Source organism: Chaetura pelagica, unplaced genomic scaffold, assembly GCF_000747805.2.
Source record: "Chaetura pelagica isolate M959 unplaced genomic scaffold, ChaPel_1.0 scaffold356, whole genome shotgun sequence".
Taxonomy (NCBI): domain Eukaryota; kingdom Metazoa; phylum Chordata; class Aves; order Apodiformes; family Apodidae; genus Chaetura; species Chaetura pelagica.
In genome coordinates this window covers 324,715-337,161 of record NW_009953964.1, presented here as the reverse complement: position 1 = coordinate 337,161, position 12,447 = coordinate 324,715, and the positions used below count along the sequence as shown (strand labels likewise).

At 37.0% G+C, this 12,447-nt stretch overlaps 1 protein-coding gene across 1 annotated transcript in view; it reads left to right on the top strand.

Annotated features, from left to right (window-relative positions):
- The window catches only part of DOCK2 (dedicator of cytokinesis 2), a 137,510-nt gene that overhangs the window by 90,425 nt on the left and 34,638 nt on the right, over window positions 1-12,447 (top strand). The window contains 1 exon segment of the mRNA XM_010001940.1: window positions 11,961-12,039. Within this exon segment, the coding sequence (XP_010000242.1) occupies window positions 11,961-12,039 (79 nt within the window).

The following is a 12,447-nucleotide window of genomic DNA, read 5'->3' as shown; positions in this document are numbered from 1 at the left end:
AATTTGCTACAAGCAGACTTAGTTGCTCTAACCCTTATCCTGCATTGAACAAGGCAAATGAAAATACGTAAAGAAGAAATTAGGCATTTAAAAAAAAAAAAAAAAAGTTGAGCAGCTCTTTAACGGTGCTTCTGTAAGGACCCTGCTTACCTAAATTGACCTGGTACTGTTAATACTCTTTGATTATGTTACTGTTAACAAGATTACAAGGAAAGGAGTTATTTGTCTTATAACATAAAATTAAGACATGAAAACATATGCAACTGGCAGGGTGGATTATTGTTGTCAGTCTTTATATAAATTTTATTTTTGTTTTTTTATTTGTTTGGGTTTCTTTTTTTCGGGGGTGGGGAGTTGTGGGTCTTCTGTGGAAAAAACCAAACCAAACCAAAACACAACAAACTTCAAGCTAATTTAGATTTCTAGATTTGTCTTATTAACATGTTTTATAACAACCCAGAGAAGTAGGAAAGAAAAAGTTCAAGGGAATCAGGCTGGACACTTGTAAAAACAGAGGGAGAAGAAAATACACGTATTAAAAGTCCCCACAAAAAATGTTAGCAGAGCTCAGGTTTTGCATTCTTAATTCACCTGTTCTGAGTAGGAGGCTACATGCAGGCCTTTTGACAACCTGAAGGAGGTGTTTCACCTGAAGTGTCTCCCCTTTCTGAATTTGCAAAAATATGAGTTAGAGGCTGTAGGGCATGTCTGTTGTGGAGCCGGGGCGATGCTGAGCAGAGCTGGCACTTCTCCCCTAGGGGCTTTCAGCAAAGCCTGACACTCTGCCCCCGTCAGCTCTTCTGTTTCGTACCTACCAGGGAGCGTGGGCACTGGAGGAATTTTGCTGTAGGATATACTGCAGTACAGGGACATAAAATCAAAGTACATTTGCTTAGAGGCAGAAAAAAGGGAAGAGCTTCACTAGAACTGCAAGTTTGGTTCTGTTTGTGGATAAAAGATGTTCCTAATAAGGGCACTCTAATTACTCTTATACATTAATGAAGACCGTGCATGCATAATACCAGAGATAATTCTACTAGATGTTAGATGTTGGTAAGGGAAAAAAGAATGAGAAAATTACTACTTATAAGGTTCTGGGTAAAGATATTATTGTTGTTGTTGTTATTATTATTAGATGTGAGAGTCACTTAGGAAGGGAGATGCCTCTGTCTAAAGAAAGAGAACATGGGCACACTCATATACAGGAGGAACTGTTGTAGAAGAGTTGAAAGAATGGGAGTAGAAGCTTAGTTGACTAGTAAGGCTTTGCCTGTAGTGGGATGGAATTATTTAATTCAAATATCTTAAAATCATTTATAGGCAACTGAGAATCAAAAAGTGGAATGAACTGTTCCCCCCTTGCCCCACATTTTTTTTGCCTTCTTCCATTTACAGCAAGATGGGAAGAAACAATTTTGTGGCATACTAGATGGGGCAGAACACACTGGGAAGTAGTAAAATCCTCATTGAGATCATGAGCATATAATATCTGAGTTATTTTTGTGATCCTCTGTGGTAGATCTAATTAACTTTTGTTCTAATGAAGGTTGCTTACTGCACATATTGTAGCAGTTGCTACTGCTTGTATGTGTACTTGGTCCCACTTATGGTACTTAGACTATTGGCTATTAGCTTATTAAAAGCATTAACTCCTAGGTGCGTGGCATTTGTGGGGGAAGCCTTTGCTGTTCTAATACCTTACAGTCTGCTTATCTCTCAGCTGTTCATAATTTTAATATAGAGATACATCATTCCTCCCAGGAAATTCCTCTACCTTTTTGTCAACATGAAGTGCACAGAGAGTCAGAGTCACTGAATAAAAGAAATGGTTGGGGAGCTAGCAACACAAGAGAAGTGTTCACATCCCTTCCTCTCCTTCCTCTGGGCTTTGAAACTGTAATTGCTCAGTTGGGCTTTGAAAGCACTTGATCTTATATTAGCTACCTGGAATCAGTTTTGGTTGGTGTCCAGTCTAAGGTGGTTTAGTAAATGCTTTAATGGTTTTTGTGTCTGAGTTATTTTTTTTAACCTTTTGGACAGCAGATTTAGGTATTTAAAAATAAAAGGAAATAGTTTTTCACCGCTATGTTGCAAGGTTCCATCCTGTTTGCTGAAAAACTCCTGTGAGAACACTGTAGGGTATTTTCTAACAACAGTAGTCAGGCTTTTTCTGAAATATGTTTTCATTACCTGTATATCTGAGTGTTTTCAGACATCTGTTGGAGTCAAGTGTTCCCCAACCATTTTTAAGTCTGACTTGAAAGGTTTAGCACTGCAGGTGTTTGGCAAAACAGCTGTAAATGTTGCCAATTTTTTTTCATTACCTATACTAAAAATAGCTGTTTATTTGCTGATGAACAGGTTTGTAACACCCTTGAGACCTGATTCTCATGTATCTCATGTGTTATAGTAGCATTATTAATTCACCAAAATCCCATTATGTCTTCAAATCGGTGCCACCTGCATCCCCAAATGCCTCACAATTTCTCAGACTATAGATCTTCTTAGTATTGTTAAGTCCTGACCAGCTAGCAAAATGAGACCCCTCACTAGCAAGGGACTGTAGCTATTTCATTTGAAGAGAGGGACTGATTCCAGACTTGGGTTATCACACAATCACCTGTGGATGGCTCTGTTAAACCTGACTTCTGAAAAACACATTTTCTACGCTTCAGGGTTCTGATCAACTCTACTTTGGATAGAAAAAGTCATTTCAGCATAGGGAGCTTCTTATTGTCCTGTGAAACTCAACAAAACTTTGCTCTGTGTGTTCTGAGATGTCATTTTTGAAGTTGTAGTCGCAGTTATTAAATAACAAGAACACATAAAAAATAGAGGGGCTACTGGAATGCATTTTCTTTTCAATTTTCCATAGAGAAAACCTCAACAGATGGTAGTCAGAATTTAAGCATATTAAGGAAGGGATTGGTAATAGTTCAGGAGCAAAGGGAAACTGAATACAGCTGGCAGAAAGCAGGGAAATGCCTTCTTCCAGCAAGAAGCTTAAGTCTTTATCGGAGAGATGCTATAAATTATATTGCTTCTTCCAACTCACTAGATTTCATAGAATAATAGAATATCATGAATTGGAAGGGGGAAACTCCCAAAATTAATGGAAATATTAGGACTTCTCAGTCTTCTACCTGTCAGTTTGTTGAAATGAAAGCTCTTCATATCTCATGGTTTAGAAATATTTGGCGCTGTGATGTCTGCATTGCTGTGAGTGGGCATTGTGACCCTTCACAGGCACTAATGGATCTGACTGCATACAAGGTATGCAATTCAGTTGATAAGAGTATGTGCTATCCGTTACATCAGCTGGTGCTGTAAGAAGGCATTCAATTTATAGCAATTGTGATGAGATTTTAAAATCAAGAATAAAGATTGAATTACAGAAATGGGAAAAAAAGCACCTCCTTAACTTGATGTCTTTGATTGATAGCAAGGGTTTCTCTTCTCATAGGAAATATAGAGGAAAACTCAGATTTATTCTGTGCTTTAACAGTTTGCTGAAAAATCTTCTGGCTCATTATTTGTCCTGCAATGAACAGAAAAGGGCCTTTATTTATTCACGAGAGGAAAAAAAAAAAGTACAATTATTTTAGGTTAATTTTACTCTTGTTTTTCGAAGATGCATTGGGAGTAAAGGTTCATTTATGTAACTAAGGTGGGATGAGGTTTTGCAGTTTACTTTGTGCTAATAAGGCAGAATTTAGAAGGCCGATCTGCTGTACACAAGTAACTCCTTTCTTTGATCTTGTTTCCTCTGGCAATTTTTAACTGGCCTAAGCACACTTGACAGAAATGCAGTTGTTTTTCTTAAGGTCTTGAATTTTCAGGGGGTCAGAATACATTTATACATAGGCTTATGATTCATTGCTTAACTCTGTAATGTCAATATATGAAAAAGTATTTCAAACAATAACTCTAAAGGCCTAATGAAAATATTCCTTTATGTACCTGTGCACAGAAGGGTAAATGGAGTGTTATAACAAGTTCAAACTATTTGTACTGTTCTGTCATTGCTTTAAACATGTACAGTAATAAGATGTGTCCTTGGACAGTTTCCTTTTGCTCTGAAACTAAAAATGTCCTTGCTGAAATGCATTTTCCCTATTTATATTAAGTCCCGTTCAGAGGCAAATAATGTTTTGTTTATTTATTTTTTGGTTTTCTTGCTGGAGCATTTGGTACACAATGCCTCTGTGTTCTCAGACTTCTATCTCCTTTCTATGAAATCTAGGTAACCATTTCCTAGTTGTCTTTCCCAGACCCTGCAAAAGTTAGCACTTGTCGTAGGGCAAGTGGCATGAGGTTAGTCCTGGGAAAATGAAATAAGGCAGATAAAAGGAAGAGGCAGTTATTGCACTGTGGGTTGTAAATTTACTTCTGTGGAGAGTTATACTTCCAGCTGTGGCTGATAGGTCTGACTGAGTCACTTAATGCTTTGTTGTCAGTTTTAAGCCTAGCAGAGAGCATCTCTTCCATCTGTAGGTGTCTGAGGCTGGGTGTGCCTGATGTAACCCTGCGTTTCAATCACTTGCCTTCTTTCTAGCACCAAATACTGTAAGTTGCTTGTTCTGTATCAGCTCTGCATGTTGCTTATTCTTACCTGTATTGTGGAATTCTCTGCTTACCAAGAATCTGAACACTAATTATGTGGTGACTGCAGCAGATAATCTGCTCAGCAAGACAGACTATTGCATATCGTGGTCCTGGCACACAATGGATGCCTAGTATGGTTTAACTGCAGTCAATTGAACTTTTATCTGAGATGCAGAGATAAAACATGCTGTGAGATACCCCTGTCCCACTCCCACTGCAGAGCATCTCATCTTTCTTGGTATTAACTGCTAGGATGCTTCTGCTTCTGGAATGTGAGTTCTTCTGAACTGAAAGCAAAGTCTTCGGGGGAGAAAACAACACAACACAGAAATATTAATTGTTAGTTTGATGTTTTTAGAAAGTTGTTAAGATTAACTGTTGTTTTTCAGATAAAACTTTGACTTGCATGCAGGAATCTCTAAGGTTCTTCACTATGTGGCCTGTTATAAAGGATTTTTTTAGGTTTTAATGTTTTCAATTGTAGAAAATGAAGAGATGGCTGCAAGTAGAGATTGTTGTCAGTGTTATTCTGTAGTTTCATGTACATCTCAAATTTTCATTCCTTGACATAAGAAATAATAAAAGCATTTCTAGTAATAGGCCCTAGAAACATCTGTGTAAGTGTGTTTAGCAAAGTCTCACCTCTGCAGCATTCTTGGATATATAGAAATGAAGAGTACGTGATCTGTACAAACATTACAGTAAGGGTAAAATGGTATAAACAGGTGAAAAGAAAAAGTCAGTGATAGAATGGAGAAGTAATTTCACAATATTTGTTCAGACTTCCTTCATGTGAAGGCTATGAGAGTGTTTGTTAGTGTGTGACATCCTGATATACATCGTGTTGTTTCATTCACGTATGATGTGTGACTTTCAGCTTTATATCTTATTCCCAGACTGGATCTAGCAACAAAGTTACCATGTGATTTTAAGTATTTTTTTAATTGAACATATTTCTAGCCTGCAAACAATTACCTGGAATGCACAAAAAAAGAGAATGAAGTGAGTTGATACTCCCAATATAAGGAAAATCACAGAAAATACATTTAAAGCTAAATTTCTTATATCTGTCCATGATGACTGCTTTTTGTGCTCTTAGATTTCAAGCAGTAAAGTTTCTTACAGCACAGTAGACATCTCATTTTTGAAAGGTCAGCACAAATATGTACCTACTATGGGAGATAAGCAGTCTTCAAATCTTGCTATAAGTAGTTGCTGAAGGGAAAGCTACATCCAAAGAGACAGTTGGCAAAATGAAGAGATCTCAAATAGGAACTTCCCTGCACAGCATGAGAGCAATTGCTCATTTTTGTCTTTCTCTAGGTGTTGATTTTGTGCTGCTGTCAGATTAATTCTGATGTTATAACATGTATTTTATTTTATGCTTGTCACAGCAATTCAAGGTAAAATTTCAAATTATACTAATAAAGAAAATTAATCGTACATAACAATGTATAACTGAGACAAGAGAAATTGGCTAGTAGTGATTTTTAAACAGCTATTTTCTAACCATGCTACTTGGCTATAGTCTCTTGTACATTGAAAACTGATTTAGGAAAATAACAATTGTTTTATTGTTAGAATTCAATCTGAAGAGAGCAAAAACTTCAGTCTATAGTGATACTGAATTGACACAAGGGAGAAATAGGATTTCTTTGCACCATTATCCATTTTTTCAGTTTCCATGGAAGTGTATTTCTTCCTGAGTGCTGCCATTATTGTGCTCTTAATAACTAGGTTTCACATAGCTACAGGGTTTTTTAAATAGTGTTTCCATCTTGCCTTGCCTTTCATTTCTAAATCCATAATTGCCACATTATTAGAAAATTAAAAAAATATATATCTTCACCCATTACATTTTCTCAGGCATTCTCCTGCTACTCTGTCTTAGTCACTGAAATGTGTATTTTTAATCTCTCCTGTCACAACAATTACTTGTCTGTTCTCTCTTCTGTGTAATTTGTATCTTCCATGTTTAGTTTTTAATTGCTGGTCAATGTTTCAGTCATTGGCAATTATCAGCATTTTGGACTAGCTTTGCTAGTCTGCTCCTTAGTTAACATACCTTTTTCTAGTTTTGTGTACAAGAAGGAAGAGGAAAGATGACAGAAGCCTACAAGAGAATTGTTTTACTATAACTGCTTTTCCTTTGTGCATGTTTCGTGTTAACAATACCTATCAGATGTCTTCAGCAAAGCATTTTATGAGGGTGATGCTATCGAGTCAATGTAAATGATGTGTGCATATCATTTCAGCTCTGTTGTTTCATATTCCAGATTATCATAATTGTCATACCAGCAAGACCATGTCCATCAGAACTCAGAAAAGGTCTTTAAAGCGAGTCAAAGCATCTCCCAGGCTTTGAATTTGCTGCCCTCTAATTCCTCACCTGTGCAAGTGGAGGATTTGCTGGTGAAAGTGCTGATTGATCAGCCTTTGGGGATCACAAAAAAAACTTCCTTCATAGAATCATAGAATGGTTAAGGTTGAAAGGGACCTTAAAGATGATCAGGTTCCAACCTCCCTACTATGAGCTGTAACACCTTTTACCAGACCAGGCTGCACAAGCCTAATCCAACCTGGCCTTGAACACTTTGAGGGATGGGGTATCTACACTCTCTCTAGGCAATTTATTCCAGCACCTTCCTACCCTCATGGTGAGTTTCGTGTTAACAATACCTATCAGATGTCTTCAGCAAAGCATTTTATGAGGGTGATGCTATCGAGTCAATGTAAATGATGTGTGCATATCATTTCAGCTCTGTTGTTTCATATTCCAGATTATCATAATTGTCATACCAGCAAGACCATGTCCATCAGAACTCAGAAAAGGTCTTTAAAGCGAGTCAAAGCATCTCCCAGGCTTTGAATTTGCTGCCCTCTAATTCCTCACCTGTGCAAGTGGAGGATTTGCTGGTGAAAGTGCTGATTGATCAGCCTTTGGGGATCACAAAAAAAACTTCCTTCATAGAATCATAGAATGGTTAAGGTTGAAAGGGACCTTAAAGATGATCAGGTTCCAACCTCCCTACTATGAGCTGTAACACCTTTTACCAGACCAGGCTGCACAAGCCTAATCCAACCTGGCCTTGAACACTTTGAGGGATGGGGTATCTACACTCTCTCTAGGCAATTTATTCCAGCACCTTCCTACCCTCATGGTGAAGAATTTCTTCCTATTGTCTAACTTAAATCTTCCCTCCTCCTCCAGTTTTAATCCAGTTTTAACCCTTGTCCTCTCACTCCCTGTCCTTGTCAACAGTCCCTCCCCAGGTATCCTGTAGGCCCTTCAGATCCTGGAAGGCTGCTATATGGTTTCCCCAGAGCCTTCTCTTCTCCAGGCTAAATAACTCCAAAAGCACTTAGGGTTTGTGAGAAGTTGCGAGTTTTAAGAACTTTCCATGTCTTCATTGATTTTTAGATGTGATTTAAAAAACCCCCCTGTATTCCAGCACCTTAATGGTTTATTCAGTAAGAGCTTTCACAGCAACACAAACATATTCTTTTAAAGCTTATCTCTGTTTTTCTGTGTCTGATTATCCAGTAGAAGTTTGTACATTATTTTTTCCACCTGTAATTCATCAACGTAATTGCAGCTGGAGAAGACACAGCAAATATGATTTGGAATTGGTACTCATGAATAATTAAGTGAATTAATTTAGCCTTCACCTCAGTACCTGGATTACTCATCTAAATGTTGAGGCAGCTAACTCCCAAATTACAGAGTTCTGTGAATTTGAGAAGACACTGAAGAACTGCTGTTGGACCACTATTGTAGAAGAATTCATGTTTAAAAGTCTGAGGAAAGAGCAATTCAGAATTTTGGGAAGATTTTTCAGCCTGTACCTGATCTAGGCACTTTTCCAAAATACTTTTGTGTAGTCTGAAGTTTTTGATGTCTGAAACTAGATGCAGAAAAAGGGCAGCTTTTGTACAGCCACATAAGAACAGGCAATGCCAGTTTCAGTGGGGATTTTTTGTTGCTGGTTTCAGTTTGTTTGATTTTGGAGGTTATTTTAACTGTGATCATCTCTGTTCTATGCTGCAAAGAGCTGATGCACTAATTCTAAATTGTTTGATAAAAATAACTTGGAGTTTCAAATCTATATTTTAGTTTTATCGCCTATTTGCACTTCAAAAGCAAGGATAATGTTCAGACTTATTTTACTGTTGAAGAGAGTAATCATCATCTAAGGAACAGCTTTGAAATTCTACTGTGATCACATGTTGTTTATGAATGCAAAATTATGTCTTTGCTCCATCTCAGACCCTTTATTTTATTTCATATGAGAGAATTTTTATCTTAATGACTTAAAATTTTCAGCCTTCTTTTGAGGTAAAATTTGAAAGTAACTGCAAAAATGTTACCATATGCAGACATATGAAAGAACACACTTGTAGCCCTGTATGATTCTTAAAATTTAGGGAAAATGTGACAAAAGGACAATGTTAAACAGAAAAAAAAAAACAACCCAAACAAACAAAAAACAACGCTTAAGGACATTATCTGTACAAGAAATCCAGATCCTGTGCTTGGGTCAGTCTGGCTCAGTCTAAACATGCAAAGCAAAACCGATCAGGAATCCCAAAGTTCAGAGGGAAAAAAAAAAAAAAAATCTCTTTTAGAACAAAGGAAAATTAAGTTACACTACATTGTGACAAGAAAACTCCTTTCTGCAATTTTTCTCAGTAATGTCTCAAGTCAGACAGTACATATTGTGTTTTTCTGAGCTGGTCTAGGACACACTTTTTTACCATCTCTTTTCTAGCTCTATCTTCTCCTTTATGTCAGTTATAATTGACAGTTATAACATCAGTTATAAAGAATCATGTAAGGAATGATGACTTCTCCAATCAAATTACTTTAACTCTCTCCTCTTGGATCAATATTTAGTTCTTTAACTAGAAATATGCTGTCACTAGTAATGAAAATTGTATTTTATTTTGCTTTCATCAAAATCTCAATGTTTTATAAATATCTGTTTAGCTTCATACTTGTGGCTAGTTAATTTATATCATTTTTTGGTGAGAGAGGAGACTGAAGGAATATAGAAATGAAATCATTGAGATAGGACAGCATGGCATTGGCAGGAGCCAGGAATAGCATGCAAACCTACTACATAAGTGACTTCCAATGACAGAAATAGATACACCCTTTAGGCAAAATACAAATGCATGAAAATGTTTGGAACTTGACAGCTTGCAAGTATTACATGCTTCTTACAAACATGTCATCCCAGTATGGCAAATAAAAAATATCAGTGAGAATGAAAGGGATGATCATGGAAAATAGCTTACACATAATTATATTGTCTAAAATCCTGTAAATATTTTTAATATTATCAGAAATTCTTACAGAACATTGAGTACCTCAGTATTTTTCAAGTGTCCTTGAGCTTTTCACATACAGCAAACATAAAATCTTTGCTAAGAGCTTGTGGTTTAAAATTCACCCACACGAAATATGCCCATATTCTGAAATAGATTTGCACTGATACATTTCATGTGTGTTCAAGTTACGTACCTTGTGTGATAGTTCTGTGCTGAAAGACAAAGTACCTAAAAGTGGCAGTATTTTTTTAATGCAAGACAAATTATTAATACCATACCAGATCCTGCTCAAACAGGATATTTAGGTGATGTGTTTCACCCCAGTTGCTACAGTAGTGTGTAAATACACAGTACTTGGGAAAGTTATAAATGGAGGACAGTCCCTCCTACCCCAACAAAAGATGTTCTGAGTGATGAAGGGAAATGCTTCTCCCTGAGCAGCTGGAGCTGAAGAACTTGATTACATGAGTTGGCAGAAATATACTTTGTAAGTGAAAGGAGAATCTAGGGCAATGTGTATAGTCCTGCAGAAAAGATGTGATGCTAAAAAGGCCTTGACCCAAAACACCTACTCTGAAGAGTAATGGGGACGCTGACAAAGAATAATGGGTGGGATTTCTTTTTCTTTTTTCTTTTCTTTTTTTTTTTCCCTAAATATTACATTGTTATTGTCAAGCATCAGGCACTTCTGTAGAAACAAATGTACCCATGAGGGTGAAGTGTTAGGGAAGAAAATTTTTTTGTGGGCAGTGTGGAGCATCTTGCAGAGCAAATAGCATTTTCCAGAATAAGAGTTGCTCTCATAAAAGGCTGAAAAGAAAGTCCAGTAGCCTGTTCACAGTAGCCTGTTCAACACAGGCTAAAATTGCTCTGCAGTGATTATACAGGGGTTGATTAGGAGACTGAGGATCACCTGAAGAACAGTCTTGAGCAAATCAGATGTCTTGAACTTGAATTGATTTGATGACACTCAGAATTTCACAGATCAGACCCTAACGGCTGGCGAGATTAGCTGAGGTAGTGTTAGAAGGTAAGATCAGATTAGTCTGGAGTTCATTGGAAGGAGCTCATTCGAATGTGTGGGTGATGCAGCAGAGCAACACCTTTATCAGTCCCTTACCTTCCAGTGTCCCAGATAATACTATGCTCTTTCAGGTTTCAGTGTGTTTGCCCTCACAGTGTTTCCCACGGAAATATTTCAACTTTTAAAAAAATTTATCAATGAAGAAGAGGAAAATGGATCATTCATTTTCAAAATTGTAAATTGGATGAAGCTGACCAATTTAAAAACAGTTTACAAATATTTAGAGAGTCGTTGTTTTTGTTTTGTTTTGTTTTACAAACGTACTGTGCTGGGAAGTTAGAGAAAGAAATTAGTTTTATAAATGTGACTTAATCTCACTGCATTACTAACTAGCAGAAGTAGGTGTTACTTTTCAAGCTAGAGGGATGATGTTCACACTCTTGGAAGAAATAATTATATTAAGCTCTGAATGTGTTTTTATAATCAACTTGAAGAGGAAGATGGGCAGCAATGTCATCTTCCCTCACCACCTGTGAGAAAACTGAAAAGCTGCTTTAGGTTGGGGAAATAGTGGCAGCTTTTAAGAAATATTATTAGAATAGGAATTCTTTCAGCTGTTAAACCCGTGGGGAGGGGGCAATAACACTGTTGTAAATTATTTGGGTTTGTCACATAAAAGTAAAACTGTGTTTGAAAGAATTGCTCTCTGTTTTGTCAAGAATTTGATGCAGCCTGCAGCAGAGGAAAAGAAATGGTGTTGTCTGAATTTTTCAAAAGAGAGAACAAATTCTTAATAATTCTTCATTTCTTTTTAATCTATAGCAGACTAGAAATACCATGCACTGCCCAGCATGCCATCTCTCGTTTCATGTATGTGGGAACTTTGCTTCTTCTAACGTCTTCAGTGGCTAAATGAGTTTCCATCAATAGCACATGTGGTTGGAATAGATTCCCAGATATTACATTCCTCTGTATCATTACTTTTTAATTTATTTTTTAGGGTGTTCTTGAGAGCCATCAACAAATTTGCAGAGACAATGAACCAGAAGTTTCTGGAGAATATGAATTTTGAGGTCCAAGTAAGTATTTTGACTTTTTAGCTGAGCTGAGGTAGCATTTGCAGGTAAGATTGTGGTGTGTCAGAGCCTCTGCTGGTACTTTTTGAGTGTGGCAGGACTAGGCCATCTTTGACATGACATGAAAATCGTACTTTGATAATTTATGATAAGGCACCCAAACAGAGGATTTTGTACTGTGAGTCTCTCAAAACTGCCAAGCAAAAAACCTCATTTTTTTTCCTTAGCCAGCCAAGTGTATTAAGAATGGCAATCTGGGATGTAATGCACGTAGCCTGTACAGTGTCACTCCTATTTATGTAGGGCAAGAAGAGCTTAACTTTCTTGGGTTCCTAGAATATTTAGCACTTACCATTTATTTTTATTTTTAACTTGCAGTCTTCCCTGAGAAGTCTATCTTTATTTCATTAT